This window comes from Crocodylus siamensis, chromosome 4 (assembly GCF_052110815.1).
Source record: "Crocodylus siamensis isolate JL-2025a chromosome 4, ASM5211081v1, whole genome shotgun sequence".
NCBI classification, from domain to species: Eukaryota; Metazoa; Chordata; order Crocodylia; family Crocodylidae; genus Crocodylus; species Crocodylus siamensis.
The window spans coordinates 146,287,943-146,309,394 of NC_143398.1; the positions used below are offsets into that span (position 1 = coordinate 146,287,943).

Consider the following 21,452-nt stretch of genomic DNA (forward strand, 5'->3'; position numbering starts at 1 on the left):
GTCTGGAAGCCTCATCCTGGCAAAGGTCTCTTGGGGCTTCTGAGTCTTCTGAGGAAAAGTTAAAGCCTGCCTCCCCCTCCAGTGGAGCACACCAGGGAGATCCCCAGCAACTGTGGAGCAGCGGCATGAGTCACCCAGATGTTTGGCCCTTCCCTGTATGAGCTGAGCCTGCCATCACACCAGGAAAGATGATCTTACATAGCATCCTTAAGGACCAATCAGTGTGGGTCTTCTGGTCAGGTATATGGCAGCACAATAGATCACCAGGATGCAACCTACTGGTGGTGTGAACATAGTTATTTCTCAAGGCAAGAAAGAAGAGGCCAGATTATTACACTTTCAGCTAACAAGCCTTGGTGCTACAGAAGTAGGTTAACAACAGTATGTAGTCCTGAAGTCACTACTGAAGTAAAACCCAAGCATGTTGTTAGACACACCAGGCTTCTGGAAATGCTATTTATGGAAGGAAACAGAGCCAAGATTATGACCACTTCCAATCAGTAAAATAGTTCTGCAAGAACTATTCTAGCTAATTTCCTGAATAGGTAATTAAATGTTCTGCCTAAGACTCTTATGCAGTTTCGGTTGATACAGTTTACTTATCCTATGTTACTATGAAATGTTGCTGCACTGTTAAACAACTAGGGCAGAATTCTGTTTCACTTTATGCACCCAAATGGTATCATCCAGTCCATTCTACAGGCCTCCTCTTCAAAGGTGAGCCACTGACCCGTGCATTTAATTATTAGATAAAATAGATGGAGAACAGTGGGAAAGTTTCTGCCCAGTTTGAGCAGTGATCCAGGCCTGAACCAAGGGCCCTCTCCCTTCCAGACCACAATCCATCTTCACTGAACCACATCTACTTCAGCTTATTCAATTGCTCCTGACCTAATACAACTCCCTGGACTGAGTGCCCAGACTCCAGTCTCCAAGGAGCAATGGAAAGGGAACTCAATAATGTTTAACCTGCAGCCTGGCAATTAAAACGCTGTGTTGGGAAGTTGGAGAGATGCAGATTCAAACCACCTCTGGATAAGGAGTACTTAGAACCAGTCTCCTGCTTCCTGGGCGAATATCCTAGCCACTAAACAATCAGGCAAAAGCCATGGAAAGACCCTCCCTGGAATTTCAGGAATTATGCTCAGGTATATGCTTATGGAACTGTATACCTGCTCAACCAGAGTGCAGCCTATTGAGTATGCTCAGCAGTTGTGTGGACATTATGAGTCAACACTGTATATGGCACAGGATCAATAGCTGTGTGCAGGTGCCAAAAAAGTGCAGTTATGTGGGTGGGTTAAATGCCAGTTGGGCATGTAATGTGAAATAGGGTTGAACTCCACCATAGTGATAGCAACATTTTTAATGAAAATTTTCCCACAGCTCTCCATCCATTTTATTTAATGATTAAATGCAAGTGCCAGTGGCTCAGCTTTAAAAGGAAGGGGAGACAGATCTCATTACCCTGCAGGTTATACTGAGAAATTTTATTCACAGATATTTGTAAAACATGACTTTAAAATTCTTAGACAAAAGAGGCAATAGAAAAAGAAAAATACTATTACCATTAAGTCACCTCCTACAGGAGTTTAAAAATCAATTTGGCTGCTTTCAAAGACTGAATAGTAAACTACCTCCCCCCATAAACATACCATATACTTTTCTTGCTTTTTATGTATTTTTCTTCTCTTCCTGCTCTCTCAGAAGTGCCGAAGTGCTATAGAAAGACTGACACTTTACAAACTGGCCTGAAAGCTACAAAACAAGATGTAGCTAGAATATCTTTAGGTTCAGCACAAGGGTTTGACCATTATTAATGGAAAGTAGGAAGATGCTGTCTGAAGCATCTTGCTAGACGGGTCCATTACATTGGTGTTCAACTTCTTTGCCTCATGGGCTGGGTGGGCAATGCCCAGCCTATCTGTGGGCTAGATACTGCCAGTGGACCTGATTTGGCCAAGTGGGAGAGAAGCAGAGTGGCTGGGCTGTGATCTGGCTGCATGGGGCTTGGGGATTTGGTAGTGTAAGAAGCAGGGGTAGTATTAATTGTCATTGTAAAACTTCCTCAACCCATGGTGAACCTCATGGTCCAAATACCATGGCACCACAGGCTGAATTGCTCCTCTCGTATACAGTAGGGCATGGTTGAAAAGAGAGCTTTGCCCTTGTTCTGTAGGCCACTGGTTACTTATATTTGCAGATAAAAGCATATTTCCCCCAAAACCAATTGGAGGGGATAGTACCATATTGGTGAACAGAGAGACTTGAGGGAAAAAAATCTATGTAGTTCCAGGTAAAAGGGCAAAGTTTCCCTCAGATTTAGAAGACTGATCCCAACTGATGGCACAAGCCATATGATGAAAGGCTGAGAGAACCAAGTACATCAGTTTAGACACAAAGGAAACGGAGGTTGCCATAAAGAACAGAACAGTTTTTCTTCCTCTTCTCCAGAAGGCAGGATGTAAACAATGGGGTTAAACTGCAACAGAGCTGGTTGCATTGCAGGAAATATATACCCTTACTGTAAAGAAGAGTAGACAGTGAAACTAGCTGCCCACGGAAGTGGTAGAAATCACCTTTCACTGGAAGTTTAAGAGGCAGCTTGACAGTCTTGGATAGTATAGGAATAAGCATGTCCTATATCCATGCAGGACTTAAAGTCCCTTCCAAACCTGTGGTTCTATGCTATAAAACTTTAACAAACTATGCCTGCAAGTTTTTAAGGCCACAGAGTATTGTCACAAGCCCAAAAAAGAATAAAATCAAATGAATGAAAGCCATCACCACCAACCAAGTTTCACCACTTTAAAGGTTCTGAGTAAACCCATTTTCTTTCCTACTTGTGGTAAGGCAGCATGACAATGGAGTATATTTTAAAGATTCGTCACACTGAAAACTCCTCTAGCAATTTAGTTAAAAGGGCCACATACACAGATTATTAATATCCATCTAAAAACAAACAAACCTAATTAATGGGAACAGAATATCATTTAGAGAAAATTCTGAAGTCAAACATTAAGTTAGACATCACAGGCAGGCACTTGGTGATAACATCCATGTGCCTTCACGTAAGAAATACCATAAATCAAGGATAATCAACCCCTAGCTCCTTGGGAACTGCCTCCCAACAGAACATTAACCCAGCCCACTTCCATGTTATAAAAGATACAATTCATTCTTGATATGTAAAGACACTGAATATTTCTGTTGCAGTGCTGACAGGCCCTACTAGCAGCAGGGCAGACAGACTTACCTGTACCCTTCACACATTCAATTCTGTACATGTGATTTCATCAAAAGAGCAGAACAGTATTTCAGCTATTTAACTGGCACAGTAAATATAAATTAAAGCAAAATGGAAACCTTTTATAGCTATGAATGCCTTTCATGCTGATGTGTTTATACCTTTCCAGCCTGGGACTGTCTAGCTCTCTTAGGACCTTGGTGGTTTCTCCCATTGATCACATCTCCTCTCACTTCAAAGTCAGACTGGAAGATAATCAAAAAGGCAACAATTAGAGATGGGTTAGGCCTGCTCTGTCAGCACTTGGGACAAAGCAGGCAAGAGTACTCAGATTTCAGAAACCTGAAACCTTACAATTAATGCACACATAAGACTGGCTAAAAGGTATTGCTCTCTAGTTCACACTTTCTTGCAAAGTAAACAAAATCCTGTGGCTTTATCAGGCCAATGTTTCCTTAAAAGGAAACAAATTTTTACAAAATATAGCAAACTGAAAAAAAATTGTACAGGAAACTCATTCAAGCGAAACTAACAGTATATAACCTAGAACTTAAATTTTTTCATCATTTATTTCATTTTAAAGCAGTCACTTAACATTTAGATTATCAAGGACAGCACTGTATTTGCTGTTAATCTAAGGTATATATCTGTCTCTAAAATCAATTGCTTATTCTTCAATAAAGCCATATCAGATTTCTATGCAGAATCAGCAGGGAATTTTAAAGAAAGACGTAGATGTTTTTATTAAGAGGGAGGCAATGTCTGTTCTCTCTCACATTTTTCTGAACAGAAGATGCTTAAAGCTAACGGGAAACAACAGATTGCCTACATCATTGACCAAAGACACTAAAATATGAGAAGCCTCTAAAAGGGTATGGCAGGGCAGAGATGGAAAATGAAAATCTGCCAGAGTCTCTCTGGGGACTGGAACAATTTATAAAGTTTTTTTTTTTTTTTTAATAAAGGCTTTTTGCATATTGGCATCTCCTTTTTGATTGGAGAATCCAACAGTATAGTGACATCAAGACACTTCTCCATTAGAATTATGAAATTTTGCAGTAGGCCAAATTTGCCAAAATTTTGGGGAAAAAATGCTTGAAGCAAAGAATATGAGAATTACCCATAGGAAGATGGATGGAATAAATAGACTATTTAGAAAGTCTATTCCATCCAGGAAGAGCATACACAAACTGCAGATGCTTGCTAAGCCTGACAAAGGGTATTTCTATCCAAAAGCTTGCTAAGAAGATTTTTTCCAACTAGCTGAGTTGGTCTAATAAAAGTATTACATTCACCCAAAGAACCTTGTCTGCCTGCGTCCTTAGACCAACACGGCTACAACCTATACCACTAAGAAACCTAACACTATAACAACTGTGGACTAGCAAGATTCATACCTTTGGCATTTCACTCTTTAAAGAGATCAGACCTACCTCATAAAGTATTCTTCCTTCCTTAAAAGACTGAATAATCCCTAGAAAAAGAACAGTGAAAGAGGGGGCAGGTCACATTATAAATCAGCCAGAACCTTCTTTTCAGTACCAACAGTATACATTTGGCTACCACCTCAAGCCCTCTTGATTATCTACTGATGCATGAAACAAATGATTCAGCATTTAAATAAAATTGTTTGTTGATTTATATAAATAGTATTCAATGCCTGAAAGTGCTTCTAGCATATTTCAGGTTAGTGCTTCTTCTTTTAAATAATGTTAACTCTGTAGTAACTCATTAATAGGCATTTAGGAGCTGCGTTCCATTTAAATTATAAAGAAAAAGCTAGCATCTTTGGGCACAACCATTTATTGTTAGTTATGAAGCAATATGTACAGTACTTAAAAAGAAAAAAGACAAAGTATTAAGGCTCTATCCTTGCATGGAACTCTGCAAAATATCAGAGGCTAACGTGGTAGCCTATTACTTTGTAGAATTCCATGTAAATATTGAACCTTACAGATTTCCATGTAAATGCATAAACTTTTCATGCATGACACATGAAATGTCAATTGTACAGTGTCAAGAAGCATGGTGGCGGGGGGGAAGGAGAGGGAGGGGACAGGTGAAAAGCATGGAGCTTCATAGGAAAGTATACTTACACTGATAGCTAACCACCCATTTTCTTCCTGCAATGCCCAAAAAGTACTTTAGTGTACGCTCACACACTAGATCCATATCTGCAGATGAAATAAAAATATAGAGTTCACTCTAATATTCATTCTCATATTGACTCTACATAAAGTAACTTTGAAACGCTAGCCCATAAGAGACACGCAATATCCCATAACTTGGATACATAAGTATCAGTATCCCAACCTGTGTCTGCTAAAAGGATGCAACTCTGTGTATAGTCAGTGTATGCTGACTACCTCATGCCATTCAGCCCCTTTTAAATATTGAACAGAGCACAGACAAGGAAAGGCCTGAAGAGTTGCCAAAAATACAACACATGCAAGTGACATATGTTAACCCTTCAGGTTCTCCAACTGTAGTTGTCCCACTAAGTTTCTCAAGGAGAAGGAAAAAAAACTACACCAGAATGACAAAGATTTCCTCCCCCTGCCTTACTACCTTAATATAAAGGGACAGGAAAGCCAATGTGAGAAGTCACATCTGATTTTTAAGCATCTCAAAATGTTTTGGCAAAGCAAGATAAACAGAGTATTTAGTATAACTAACTAGATTCTGAATTTTTTATTTATTAGATTTATATGCTGCCCTTTCACAAAGAAAGATTCAGGGTGGCTTACAAATACAGATTAACTGCCTGCAGCAGCCCATAAAATACATTTTAATATGTAAAGCTTTTTTGTTTAACAGCTGCTAGTAGATTTAGTAAGGAGCTTAAACCTCACCTCTGCCAAGCAATTTTAATTTTGAGTATAATAAAAGTTCTGAACAGCGAGGTTTTTATACTTCCCGGTTATTATGCTAAACATTTTAAGAATTTAATTTACATTCGGAAAATTTGAAGCTGTTCTGTGTACTTAAGTTTTTGTTTCTTCAAGTCTCTAATAAAGAGATTCATAAGGTCCTACTGCCATATTTATGATCAAATGCATCTTTCCCCCCAAAATCAGTGCTCTAAAATTAGGGTGCATATTAAGCAGAAGAGCTCATTTTTTGCACTAAAATTGAAGCATAGGGATAGTACAACAGCTACATGGGAGGAGAGGGGGGCACGGGGAAAGAGTATAGTCTCCAGTCACTGTTTTAACCCTTTCACAGCTACTGCTAAATTGGCATTCATTTTTGGCTGCTAATTAGGCAGTGGCAGCGAAAAGGTTAAAATTTTGGCTTATGCCTGAATAGCAACTAAAAATTGGGATTCAGCCCTGTGGTCAAGATTTAGCCATGCCTCTGGAAAAAAAAAAAATTCTTTCTTTTCTCATTCTCCCTACCAAAAATATGGTGTTATTTTTATTTGATGTTTTACAATGTACAACAAAATATAATAAGTACACAAGACAGTTTCAGCTGCAACTGAAAAAAAAAAAAGGTGAAAACCCCTCATATAGTTGTTTTCTAAAGCCAATCTGTTCTAGAAAGTATGCCCGAACCAGGTTGCCAGTTATGCTGTTATTTTGTTCCTATGAAGTATTAGCTACATACATTCTTTCCTAGAATTAGTTCTTGTTTTTTATATAAACTACAGACTTTTTTTGGAAAATTAATTTAAGTGCCATTCCAAAGTCTGAGGATGTCTCTCTCAAAAACACATACTGCTGCAGTTTCCTTCAGGGCACAAGCATTCACAAAGAGAAACAAGGCTCTTCCTCTGGCTGGTTTTGAGTTATCCTTTGTCATTCTGCTACTGACACCTGTTCTAAACTGCAGTCAGCAAGCCTGAAAAATGACATCCATTGCTCATCTTAATGGGGTGTTAAATTAAAAATCATATCAATGAAACCTTATAAACAAGTAAATACAATGCCAATTCATCTGGACTCCATATATTGGAATAAGACACAGGTGGGTTTATGTTTTTATTTAGGCCCAGAAACACAACCACTGAAACAGAGTAGAGTAGTAGGTCATAAATCCCATGTTTTAAACTTCATCGTGCTGAATGACTTAGCCTGGAGTAAGCATTTTCACTTAGCCTGGAGTAAGCATTGTGTGTGGCATTAAACGCATGGTTTGTTCATAGCAATCCCAACACACCTGTTTTCATTATGACATGGGTTGTTCCTTCAGTGATTTGATTAGATAAAGTGCTCTGGGTTTTCCAGGCAAACTTCTGCACCAGTAACTGAAAACAAGAAGATACTGAATTAGAAATAATTGATTTAATCAAAGCCTTAGGTATCTGACTTTGAACAGAAGTTTTTCATATCATAAATATTTGGTCTCCAACACAGCTGAAGAATTAAAACATGCACCAGTTGAAGTACATATGAGAGATCACTCTTAAACAAACAAAAACAAATGCAAACATTGTATGTCAGACCCAGAAATTCAACCATTATTTAAAAAAGTAGGTTAATTTTGCCTTTACAAGAAAAATCTGACTACCATAAATGGATCAAAGTGAAGCAACACTGTATTTCTTCACATATTACACACCTCCAAGTAAAACCAGCACCTTGTTTTTGGGAAGGCGGAATGCAGAAATTGATTTTTCCAGAGTTATGGTCAATTGTGTGACAGTCAGCCCCCCTGGAAACACAGTGTCCAAGAAGTGTGGCATCCCAGGAGACAGTCTGTGTGAGGCAACAGGAACTTCCTGGTGTGGCAGGACAGCAACAAGGCTAGGGCAGAAGTGTTATTTCTTTACTCTAAGTAATTCTTTCTATAAGTTCCTGTAAATAATAAAGTCTTTTTCTATACCACAAGCCTCACCAAGATACTACAGAGTGCATGCAGCAGCACATTTGCCCTAAGCCAACTCAATTTTTCTTAGTGCTCAGCCAAAAGCTAAAGCTGTGAGAGGGTTAATACAGGACATCACGCTTGCTGGGCCAAAGACAAATACCAGCCATGTTGAAAAGTATTAGAGCACAGTGTTTCTACATTTGCTCTACTGAAGGAGGAAAAGTCAGCTTCTCTGCTTACAACAGGCACAATTTTGGAAGGCTGCTTTGGGGTGGGGGAAGGGGGAAATGGTGCTTGTGGTATGTGAGTAAATACACTATGCTATACTGACTCAGTTTGAATCAGTCTCTGAATGAACACTGCCATTGAAAGGTATACAGCAACTGAGGTATTAAAAACAAACAAACCAGAAAAAAACACCTCAAACCCCCCAAAAAACAAATTTCTGGTGACTACAAAACAGGAAGTTGAGATGTAAAAGGTCAGTGATATTACTTTCCATTATAGCCTACTTACCAAGAAGGATTGTGAAAAGCAGGTTCATTGCAGTAAAAAAGTAACTAGGTAGCAGAGGAAGTTAGCCAGATACATTATTTCTCTATATCGCAGGGATATCATACTTTCAGCCTACAGAGCCATGTCATTTGGCCCACGTGGGGCCCTGGAGGGGCCAGGAATTCAGAAGCAGAGACCTACTGAAGATGTCAGGAGTGGTGAGGGGGAGTAGGAAGTGATGGCTTCATTAACCCCTGTGGCACCCTCACCCTAGCACATTTGGTTCCAGCCTAGGAGACCAGGTGAGATCAACACCCTTGTTTTAGTATCATCATCAGTTATAATTGGTTGATAAATAATTAATGTTGCTTGATAACAAGGGTTATCAGCAAAACACACCAAAAACAGTATTTTCATATTGATAAAATAGTTCATCAAATAATCCCATCCACTCTCAAGAATCCAAATCACTAAGACCTAGCTGCATAAATTTATGGAATACTCTCATGGACCCAGAGGGACAGCATTCCATCTTCAGCTCCTTCTGTGCAAAAATGAAGCTTATTTCCTACCTATGGGGACTTTTTACCATCTTGAACTATCTACGCTTTCCCCAGAGTCTGACGAAGGGACTTTGATCCTGAAAGCGTGCAGAAAAGGACAATTTTCTTGCCATTTTCCAGTTGGTCTAATAAAAGGTATAATTTTGGAACCAAGAGTTCTAGTTTTTTGTATATAAATTTATGGAAGGTACATACGGGTTGAACAGGGAGTTCTGAATCGATCCGGGGGTACAAGACATAGAATCATGTATTTGCAATTCCCATGTTTAGATATAAAAGGTAACGCTCTACTGTGGAAGGTATCTGGTAATCCCATTTTTCAGGACTTTTGCTAGTCATCAGCAGGGACCAGGAAGAAAACCTTCCCCTCCCCTCATGAATGCTACTGGCTTCTCGGGTCTCCCCCCACCCTCCTAAAATTTTGAATGTTGGTCACGGATAAGGCTGGAGTTCCTCCTCAAAGGTATTGGAGGTCGGCTGCAGCCAAGGCTGGGGATTTTGATTGGGGTGTGCCAATGTGTCTGACAGAAATTCCTGGAGATCAGGTCTGGTCCTCTGCTCATGATCAGACCAATTGCCATATTTGGCATCCGGAAGGAATTGTACCCCATGGTCAGATTGTTTTGAACTGTGGGGGTTTTAGTCTTCCTCTGTAGCATGGGGTGTGACCCTCTTCCTGGGGTCTCTTGAGCATATATTAACAACTTTTACAAAAGCAGAATGTTGGCCACCATGGGGCCCCTGCTTAACACCCTAAATTGACACAGGTTATGTCTTGTGTTGCACCTGGGTTGACTGTAGTTTTGCTAAAGAGGTTAGAGAATGGATTTGTATAGGGTGGTTTGGATACGGATGATCCTGCTTCAGGTAACACGGACTAGATGATGACCTATGGAGACCGCTTACAGCCCTACTCTTTTATAATTCTATATTTCTGAGTGGCAGCTGGAGAACAGCTTTTTCTTCCAGATGCACAGTACCTCCAATTAGTGTAAGGCCAAAGGAAAGCTTAGATTAGACCACTGTGCCCTAAAAATTTGGATCATAAGGAGGATACAGATTACTCAGGCTCATGAGACTACACCCCATACTAAGTTAACTCAAGGAGAAAGGACTGAAAGCACAAACTGACCAACAGTACCACCATCAGTTCATAGCAGAAGTTGCAACCATCACATGGTACTCATTCTCTCTATGGAGAAACGCATTCTAACAGGCACTATTGGACATCATACTGCAGTTAGCCTTTTTAAAAGAAAATATATTATATATTTGCCAAGTTATTTTAATTAAGCAGCTACAAAACACATGACAAGTGACACATTAGCTTAATAACTCTCTGCAGTGCAATTAATCAAAATCTTTATGACCAGACGTAGACCACATTCTAATTTCAGGTGGGACTTACCTACATTATAAATTCATTGTGGTTTAACAAGCTTGGAGCAGAACTGATCAAGACCCCGTTCAGGAAAGCGTTCTTATAAGGACGGCTTATCAGGGCTTGCTTACATTTTAAGCATGCACTTAAGTCCCACTGAAGCCTATAGAACTTAAACATGTACTTAGGCTCTAGTTTTGGAAATCACTTAAGCCTGTTCAACTGGCAGCCTACAGGCCAATGGGTTAAGTTGCAGCTTCCAGGCCCCTGACTAGCCACCAGTACCCCATAACTCTGGAAACAACAAACAGCCAGAGCCTCTGGGCTCCCCCTCCCTCCTCTGGCTTCTACTTTCTGTGGCTGTTCCAAGGGATGGGGCAACGTGGTGTGGTACAGGGAGCTGAGGATCAGCTTGGGGGTACACAGTGCAATGGTACAGCACTGCCGTGGGCACTGTGAAGCAGTGAGGAGATTCATAGCTCATCCTAATGCAGCCCATGGGTATGCTGCCCCAACCAGAGCAGCTCACGCAACATTCAGTCCCTGGCTCCTTAGAAGCCGGACAGCCTGAACTTATGAAACGTATACAAGTAGCAAGAACTTCTGTAGTTTAGAAATGAAATATTTTAAAGAGCTCTGATGATGGGCAGGTGAGAGCAAAGGGCAGGTCTAGAATACCAGGGGTATGGAAGGTGAGGCTACAGTTACACTAAGACAGGGAGGGAAGGGCATATTTACTCATTGTTTTATGCACTGTGTCTGGCTCTACCTCCTGCTATCAGCTTGCATAACTTGAACAGCATATCTTCTCATATGTAAAAGTAGTTATGTGCATAAGCATTACATTATTATCTGTACATTACATTGTACAGATGCACTCTCCTTTACTCAGGAACAATGCACTATTCTACCTGCTGATGAAGATGCCGTTTCTAGCCATTTAAAAACTCTAAACAGTATTAACAGTGTAATTCCTATCAACCAGTTTCCAAAGTCCTTAAAACTGACAAATTTGGTTATATGCAACTTTAATACTGATAATACTAGAACATTTAATCTATAATTCAAATGTATAGATTGCTTCATGTAGAGGTTAAAAATGTTCTTAGGACACAGCGGTCAGTATGCATTTATTAGAAGGGGACCAACAAAAGAAAAAGAAATACACTTACAAGTTCATGCTGGTTGAGACCCGATGCTACGATTGACATTTTTTTCCTGCTGAACACAACTGGGCTTTTGGCATTTTCTTTTCCAGCTCTATGGTGTGGAACATGTGTAGAGGCAAGTGTTCTCTTCTCCAGTTCACATTGCTGAGTATTCTTCCTATTATCAATATTGGAAGGTATGGCAGAACCATTCATTGCTTCTGCAGTTTGGCTGTGGGAAGGCCTTTTAAGAAACTTTAAGGGGGAGCTGTTTGGAATCCTGCTCATGTTTCCACAAGGACTGGTGAGGATAGCAGCACTGTTTAGTTTTGTTCCAGACTTCTGCTCCATTGCATTTTCTGAAGGAAAGAGGAATCAGTCACTGAACCAGTCTTAGTCTTTAAATTAGTTTCATGCTTGTTCCAGTCATCTTGGAGAAGGTTGCTCTATCTTTTAAGTTTATAGGCTTACAGTCACTTTCTCTACTTATTTATTCACTACTTCACTTCTAATTTATTCATGGTTTAATATAATCAGGAATCATTATCCTCCTGATCTAAAGAAAAAGGGTACTGGAAACATCCATGAAACCTTATAGAATAAAATTCATAATATTTTTGGGAAATGTCAATTTGAAACCAAAATATTAAGAATCATTAGTACCTTAAGAGTGCTTAACCAATTCCTCATGGCAAGCAGTACCTTTTAAGAGAAAAGAATTCATAGACTACGTTTCAATAAGTTAACTACATATTTTATGAATAAGACTTTTCAGCTCTTTTCTTATTGCTATATAAACTACATTAGTGGTACTATGGAGATCCCTTCCATAGTACCACTAAATTCCAGTCAAATTCATATGGTGGGTTTGTGCTGTCTGAAATGTTACCTGGTTCTTTCCTGTACTGATTACACTGTTCCTCTGCCTCTTGTACTAGCCGCAGTGCCGCATCACCTTGTTGGGACTTTCTTTCCTGAGAAGGAGCGTTGGGTTCCAGTGCAAGAGTCTTTGGAAAGCTATGTTGCCGAGCTTCCTTATTCAATAAATGAGATTTAGAGGTGAAAAGAAGTGAAGCTGAAGACCTCAAAGTAAGAAAAAAAAAATTATGAATTATTTATGCACTAAATTCTTTCTTTAGTGACCAGACCCTTTGTATAACAATAGTGAAATTATATGTTCAGGAATGATTAGCAACAAAACTGCTATGAAGGCAGAACAACAACATATCTGAATATATAAAAGACTGCATCTGTCAATATACTAAACTGTCAGGCAAATTTTCTCAAATTGACCCCAAGTGATAAATGCTATTAAGATTGCTCTTAATGGCATATTAGCAGTGTTTCACTATATTATTTGGTCTCTCAAACTACGAAGTTAATTCTAGTCTTTCATCCCCCTAGCTCTCAAACTTCACTAGAACCTGAGTCACTCAACACAAAAATCTTCTCCGATTCCACTGGACCAATTTATATGCACTCTGTTTCCTCCAACTAATTCTTCAAGGGCAAGTTTGATCTCCCAGATGTCTTCTGACTGACACATGCAGGGAAAAAAAAAAAAACAAAACCACTAGTGACCATAAAAACAGCACTTAAAAGGTAACTAACTCTTCCCTTCAAAGGAGAATTAAATATACCTACACCATCCATGACTGATGTTTGATTAATCAGTTTTTAATCTCAAATGAGGGGGATTCCAAAGCCTAACTAGCCTATTCTAATACTCCACTAATTTTATAATTAAAAAGATTGATTTAATATCCAACCTAAATAATCCTTGTTAAAATTATGCTGATTTCTTTTGCCTTTTCCTCAGTGGTCATTGATCAGAATCCTCTTTACATTTTTTCTCTTTTTTAACATCTTGGAAGGCTGTTAGGTTCCCTCTATAGGCTTCTCTTTTCTAGGGAAAACAAACCCAATTTCTTTACACTAATTAGATTGATCTTTACTATGCTTACATATTATTGCAAAAATTAGATGCTTTTTATTTTTTTTTTTTAAACACATCAAAAATAATTGCTGGAAGAGACTTACAGGTCCAGCTCCAAAGGACTATACCAAACTCTCCCCACCATTTATTTTCTAGTATTTTTTTATAGCCCAATTTTAAGGGATCCTGGTGATGAGGTTTTGTTATTCCAGTCCAAGAGATCTTGTTGCTGGGAGAAATTTCTTAGATCATTCTGAACTATTCCCTACATTCTTTGAGGTTTACTCTTTACTTGTTCAGTGTTGTCCTACTGGTCCACCCACTTTTCATTGAAAATTTTTAAACCAGCACCTCCATTTTTACTACTGTCCTTGGTCCTGAACAACTAGAAGACATAGCACAGCAAGAATGCCGTGTAACAAAATGAGTTTTCCTTCTGTGAAGTAATATATTTATGATAAAATCATGACCCACCCCTCCCCCCCTGCACTGAAGTCAACAGTTGACTTAAGCAGTTTTCGGATTTTACCGCTGGTGCTAAATTAGTTAAAGTAGTGGCCCATCAAAACTGCAGCATGATTTCAGCAGACAGAAAAAAGCCACTATTTCGCTGGCCTGAATAAAAGCAACCCCACCCAATAAGATATAAGTACAGATTTCTTATATAGTTATGTTCAATGTGGCTAATTTCTAACTCCAAAAGAGGCAGTATGTCCATTTTTTTCCAGTGACATAGTGGCTTGGAGTCACAGTTGTAGACCAGCCCCCCGTGCTAGATGCTGTACAAACACAGACTACAGAAACATCTTTAAACTAGCATTGCCGGGTCCAAACAGTCTCCTAAACCAGGGGGTGCCACACGCAGCTAGGTAAGGCCTTAAATGCCTATATACCAATGCTTGTAGTATGGGGAATAAACAGGAGGAACTTGCGCTCAGAATAGCCAGTTCAGACCCAGACATAACAGGGCTTACAGAAACTTGGTGGGATTCATCCCACGACTGGGCAGTTAGCATTAGGGGCTACAGGCTTTACAGGCGGGATAGAGAAGGAAAGGTGGGGGTGTGGCGCTCTATGTCAAGGAGCACTACACATCCTCTGCCAGCAAAATGGGGTCCAAGGGGCAAGCTGAAGTGCTCTGGGTCAAGACACAAGGGGGCTGTGGGGAGAGGGAACTAACGGTGGGGGTCTACTACAGACCCCCCCCCAACCAAGCGGAGGAGCTGGACCAGGAATTTTCAGGCCAGCTTGCAGAGGCACTTAAAGCAAAGGATGTAGCTGTCATGGGTGATTTAAATTACCTGGACACCTGCTGGGAGGAACAGTCAGCCAGGTCGGACCGTTCCAGGAGGTTCTTGGCAGAGATACAGGACCTCCACTTAATTCAGGAGCAAATGCCCTGTTGGACCTGGTCCTGGCCACAGGCGACGACCTGGTAAGGGGCCTCCAGGTTCTTGACCACCTGGGTGATAGCAATCATCTCTTGCTGGAATTCACTATCCAGTGCAAGGGCCTGCAGCAAGGTGGTAGCCCTTGACTTCAAAAGGGCCAGCTTCAATGAGTTGAGGAGATTAGTGGGAGAGGCGCTGGGGTTCTTGAGAGCAGGGGAACTCAGTGCCCAAGATGAGTGGTTGTTCCTTAAGGAGACGATACTCAGGGCCCATTGGGTGACCATCCTAACAAGAAGCAAGGGGGGCAGGAGTGCCCAAAAGCCCCCCTGGCTCACCAAGGACATCCGGGAATGCCTGATTGCCAAAAAAGGGGCGTACAACCAGTGGAAGGGGGGGTGCTATCTTCAAAGAGGAGTATACCTCCTCCTCTGCTCGGGCCTGTAGGGGGGCTGTCAGGAAAGCTAAGGCAGACATAGAGCTAGGACTAACGTCCAAGATCAAAGATAATAAAAAGTCCTTTTTCAAATATATAGGGAGGATGAAGAAGGCACCAGGAAATGTGAGGCCCCTGCAAGATATGCTGGGCAATCTGGTGGTTGCGCCAGAGGAGAAAGCAGACCTCTTTAACCAATTCTTCACCTCCGTTTTCTTGTGCAGGGACTGGGACTTCCCCACTGTGATGCAAGACGGACTCAAGGGGAACACCTCCAGACCTCAGGCTGGGGAGGTTAGAGAGCTGGATGTGTTCAAATCAGCGGGTCCAGATGCTCTCCACCTCAGGGTGTTGAGGGAGCTAGCAGGGGTTATTGCAGGGCCCTTGGCATGGCTTTACGAGTGCTCGTGGTGCTCGGACCAGGTGCCAGATGATTGGAAGATAGCCAACATGGTTCCCATCTTTAAAAAAGGGAGGAGGGAGGACCTGGGCAACTATAGGCCCATCAGTCTTACCTCAATCCTAGGGAAACTCTTTGAGAAGATCATCAAGGAGCACATCTGTGATGGGCCGGCTTCAGGGATGATGCTCAAGGGCAACCAGTATGGTTTCATTAGGGGCAGGTCATGTCAGACCAACTTGATTGCCTTTTATGATCAGGTCACAAAAGCATTGGATGCAGGTGTCGCTGTGCATGTAGTCTTTCTGGACTTCAGCAAGGCCTTTGACACCGTCTCCCACCCCATCCTCATTAAAAAATTGGGCGACTGTGGCATTGATGCCTACGCAGTCAGACAGATTGCAGATTGGCTGAAGGGCCATACTCAGAGGGTGGTGGTGGACGGGTCATATTCGACCTGGGGGGAAGTGGGCAGCAGAGTCCCCCAGGGCTTGGTCTTTGGGCCCACGCTGTTCAATTTCTTTATCAGCGATTTGGATGACGGGGTGAAAAGCAACCTGTTTAAATTTGCTGACGATACCAAAATTTGGGGTGAGGTGAGCATGCTAGTAGGGAGGAAAAGACTGCAGTGAGACCTGGATAGGTTACAGGGGTGGGCTAACAAAAACAGGATGCGTTTCAATAGTGACAAGTACAGGGTGCTGCAGTTGGGCAGTAATAACCATCAGCCCACTTATAAGATGGGAAACTCCCTTCTAGAGAGCATGGAGGCAGAAAGGGATCTTGGAGTCATTATTGACTCCAAGATGAACATGGGCCAACAATGCGAGGTCACGGTTGGCAGGGCTAACCGCACCTTGTCATGCATCCACAGGTGCATCTCAAAAGTAGGGCCAATGAGGTGATCCTCCCCCTCTACGCAACACTGGTCAGGCCACAGCTGGAGTAGTGTGTCCAGTTCTGTGCGCCCCATTTCAGGAGGGATGTAGACAACATTGAGAGGGTCCAGAGAAGGGCCACCCGCATGATCCAGGGACAACAGGGCAGACTCTAACTGTCGTGGGATAACAGAACAAGCTACATAAAATCTAAGCAGAAAGACACCTCCCTGAACTCCTACCCTCACCCACACAAAATAGAAAAACTAAAATATTTTGGTTAGAGGTAGAATCTCAAATCAAATTATTATTCAAACATTACATTTGTTTCACAAGACTAATTTTCCCAAAGAAAGCAATAAAAAAGCAACTCAAAAACAAAGCAGAATTTACCCTTCCTCTTCTAGTCCTTTGCTGTTACTGTTGAAACAATGATTTGGCATTCCATGGAATTCACCAGGTGGAAGTGCTACTGAACTACCGATTTTGTGACTGTCGAGTTCTGCTTCTGAAGTTAACACTGCTCCTTCAAAAATCCAAGCAAAATAAAAACCATATTCTTAAATGTACTTTCAGTGTGAGATTCAAGTATTCATTTGAAACATCAACCCAGAAACATATCCGATTTGCTTTAAAAGGAAAAATTTATTCCCAATTAAAAAAAACAAATTTAACGCATCAAGTAAAGCAACAGGCATACATAACTGACAACACCAAGAGAAAAACCTCAAATAAAATCTTCTAGGAAAAGTACTCACAGAAATATAATCCTATATTGTTTGAGTAAACCATTAGTACCACTGAAATTTCTACTGCCAAAATGAGATTAGTTTAAGCAACTTTCAGTAGGCTGCTGATTATAATATAATACTAACCCTGAAAAAATACAGCCACATTAATTTCCAATTCCTGTAAAAGTTCTCTCAGACTGTAAAATACCAATGTCCAGCAAATCAACCTACACAAGATATTAAGTATTTGAACACAGGAAACACCTACATTTTATTTTACGTACTAAATAATTTACACCTGATGAATTAGGTGGACATAATATTGAAAAAAGTAGAACTATCAAACAGACCCAAAGCAGAATCCTGCTACTTTATACATTTCTGTTATCATGTTTTTGGGGATTTATCTCTGTTCACCAGTAAGTGGTTGGAAAGGTAAACACCTAATTGCTTGGAGATGCTTGCAATTTTTATCAAATCAACAATAACTGTAATTGTTTTTAAACTTTTACAAGGAAGCCTGAAATGCACATTCTAGCATGACAATGTAAACAAGGACTATATTCATTAATTTGTTTTGTCATTTTCTAGCCTGAAGGAAACTAATAATTGATTTCCTAGCTTAATCCTCAAACATGCTATTTACAGTTATCTTATGAATTTAGCTTATTGGATTCAGAAATGTCACACACAACATAGGGTGGCACTTTAAAGACTAACTGGTTCAGAGAGGCATGAGCTTTGGTAGGTGCTACGAAAAAATGTCACAAATACTCAGTTCAAAGCTAGCTCCATCAGGAATAGCATTTCTACTCAATTTGGTCTACCCTGGGCTGGCACGACCACTTTTTCTGTTAAGATACAAAAAGGAATTTAAATCATATTTACTGTATTTCTAAAGTATGCGAGATGAAGAACTTAAATGAAAATGGTAAAAAGTAGATGAACAGAACCAAATGGAAAAGGCAAAGCAGATCACAAAACCAAAAAAGACTATAATTAAAAAGCCAGATTGTACTAGTACTAGCCATTTGAATCCCCTTTTTCCATTGGAACTGGTAGCAGAACAGCAATGAGTAATAATAGGCTTTTTACATTATTGAAAGTACATTTATCACCACAAATTAATCTGCGGTTATGTTACCAACAGTAAGTTGTCCTGACAAGTAGACACTTATGTTTTTACCATTGAACATATATGATTTGTCTACCCTATAACTCATACTGTTGGTAAGACCTGTGTAGGTTCATCAATGCTAAAAAAAAAAAAAATCCAATGGAGATGTGCTTCGAAATGGAGTAAAATGCAACTTCAAAATAACTGAACTGCGAAGTCATAGGTTTACATCTATCTGGCTACATCCTTTTCTGTCCTGCATACTGCAAGAGGAGTTTATTTGAAATGTTATTAACATAAGCTCTAATTTACCATACCCTTATTATAGTTAGTCTTACTATTTAAAATACTGGGAATAAGTTGTTCAGTAGGTATCTAAAAGGAAAAAAAAAAAAAATCAAGAGAAAACACTAGCAACTGAAACACAGCAAAGCTCATTGGGGCCTCTTAAAGTGAGGGAAATCTGTTCAAGACCCTCCCCCAAAATGCTGGCGCTAAATATCTGCAGGAATCTGAGCATCAAAACAGCTGCCACACTTTAATAGACAGTCGCCTTGGATTTTTTGAAATTGCTTAACCTCTAAAACCCCAATAAAAATCTCTGGAAATGCTTAAATTGCAGCATTGCAAGATTTTCTGTAGCCTGCTCATGGTGCACAGAAGTGATTTCATGGGCATTTTGCATCAGCCCCACCCCTCAGCAATGACTGGCAGAGAGGCCAAAGGGGGAAGGAAGGATGAAGGGGCAGCTGCCATCATAATTGCTAGCTGCCCCTCCTGCCACCCTACCCCTTGGCACTGATTGATGGAGAGGTTCTGGTGGGAGGAGCAATGAGGGGGCAACCACTATCTTGTCTGCTGTCCTTTATGCTGCCCTGCCAGCAAGCACTTTCCCCTCCCAGCAGTAAGGACCGCTGGCTTCCAGTGGGGAGCCAGCATTTTTATTAAGGATTTTTTGTGTGCGTTAATTTTGCAATTTCCGCAAAATCCAAGGAAGCACAAATTAAGTAGGTTTCTAGTTATATGTGAAGATCAGAGCTCCTAGTTTTCTGTTCACTACAGAAAACTGTGGAATCTGCATATTACCACAACCTACCAGAAGCACAGCGGCATCCTGCAGCAAGCAGCTCCAGTTCTGCTGTTATTGCTGTGGTTTTTGCCTCTAGGCCAATCAGCAGTGTGTCCCCCCCACAAACTACTGATTGGCCAAGAGGCAAAAACCATGGCAAAAATAAAAGAAAGCAGAAGCAGTGCTTCTCTCCATGGGATGCTGCCAGTCTCAGGTCAAAGAAAACGCAAGTTTTTGTATTTTTTAAATAGAGATTTTCTGCTTTCTTCCTGTGGAAAACTAGGATCCCTGGTGACGATGCACCATACCATCTGCACTCTCCTTTTCAAAATCCTAGATCCATCCATAGTTCATAGATGGAAGGCAAATTGGAATAACGTCCAAGAGAACTGCAACATATGGCTCAGTATCACCTATTTAAGCTCTTTATCAATATATGTTGACTAATGAGAGTACTCTAGAACAAAGAATTATACATTTCATCGCCTAAGAAACATAATATGGAAATCACAAATACAAAGAGAGCTATTGCTGTATTCTGTGTATTACACCAAAATGATTAAGCAAAAATATATTAAGAGTAAGCACGTTCAAACCAAATACAAGCTCTTTGAGGGAAAAATAATTAACGAACTTCCCACCTAGCAGTTTAATACACAAATCATTTTCATTGCTTATCTGCTTACTTCTTGCTGTTCTCATCAGTCCTGTTGCAGTTGCTCCTTCCACACTGGAACATGGCAATTCAGAGTCCTGACTTCCATGCTGTTCTAGCACTGCTTCAAGCACAGCCATTTCCTGCTGAAGTTTTTTTAAGTTGTTTTGCATGTCATTTTTCTGCTGCAATGGAAAAAACAACATTGTGCCACCAGTAGCCAGTGTGATTGCTAAACAGTAAAAATGAATTTCTGTAACAAAATATTTCTGAATGGAACAGTAGAAGGATTCTCACTGAAACCATGGGGCCTAATTCATGTATACACTATTTTCTCAGATAACTAGGAATTGTTATTGCAAAATTCTCATGTCAAAAGAAAAAGAAAAAAAAACAAAAACAAAAACTTTGCTAGTTCCAAATACTGACATAGATTCCAAGTTGTCAGAACCTCATTAAACAGGAGCAAGGGTGAATATTGGTTCCTGTAGAAAGATTACTTTCATGTAAAGTTACAGAAGAATATTACTTCTTTCAATCGTTCTGACCTGCGGAACGCCCCATAAGAGGCGTGTTTAACAAAGTGGCCCCTGAATACCGCATTCATCTTAGTCTGCACATACCAGTACATTCCAGCCATGTTGGGATTCACACATGAGCGAGGACCTACCTAATTCCCAGTGGGTACACCTTTGTATTTCGCAGTCCCAGCATGACGTCCAGCACTACTTCTGAGGTGGAGTATAGTGGCCCCACCTCCCACACCTATGGCAGAGGGGCCCTGGAAGTCCCCCCTCCCCAGGGAGGAGCAGGATTTCTAGAACCCCTCAGCCAGAGGTGTGGTCTCCCATCGGCTCACCCAGGCTTGCTCTGTCATGAAAATCTCTCCCCACCTTCCCACTTCAGGATGCCAGGGCTTCGTGAATTTGGTAGGTCCCTCCCTATACACGAGTATTAAACAACTCTTATTTTGAAATAGGTAGTACAGAAATTAATATGCTTGCTTTGCAAAATTACTAGGAACCCTTGTACATTATTTTCCAACAGAAAAAAATCCCATCCTCCCTAATATTTTTGATTCTTGAAAACCGTGCACACTCCCTTGAAATCATGCTGTATAGCTTCTAGACTATGCAGAATTTATGGTTTCACAGAATGCTTTTACAAACTTACAAAATGTTTTCCATGCTTGACAA

The 21,452-nt window shown here is 40.5% G+C and overlaps 1 protein-coding gene across 5 annotated transcripts in view; it reads right to left on the bottom strand.

Annotated features, from left to right (window-relative positions):
* The window catches only part of BRCA1 (BRCA1 DNA repair associated), a 56,287-nt gene that overhangs the window by 11,102 nt on the left and 23,733 nt on the right, over positions 1–21,452 (bottom strand). For 4 of the 5 annotated variants that reach the window (XM_090044076.1, XM_090044077.1, XM_090044078.1 and 1 more), the window contains exons 12-19: positions 20,288–20,441; positions 17,078–17,210; positions 12,536–12,729; positions 11,671–12,005; positions 7,409–7,496; positions 5,344–5,421; positions 4,681–4,721; positions 3,409–3,492 (exon numbers count right to left, since the gene is read on the bottom strand). In XM_090044076.1, coding sequence (XP_089900202.1) covers positions 3,409–3,492; positions 4,681–4,721; positions 5,344–5,421; positions 7,409–7,496; positions 11,671–12,005; positions 12,536–12,729; positions 17,078–17,210; positions 20,288–20,441 — 1,107 coding nt within the window. Of the gene's footprint in view, positions 1–3,408; positions 3,493–4,680; positions 4,722–5,343; positions 5,422–7,408; positions 7,497–11,670; positions 12,006–12,535; positions 12,730–17,077; positions 17,211–20,287; positions 20,442–21,452 lie in introns of those variants that run through there. The other variant, XM_090044080.1, reaches the window with a different exon arrangement.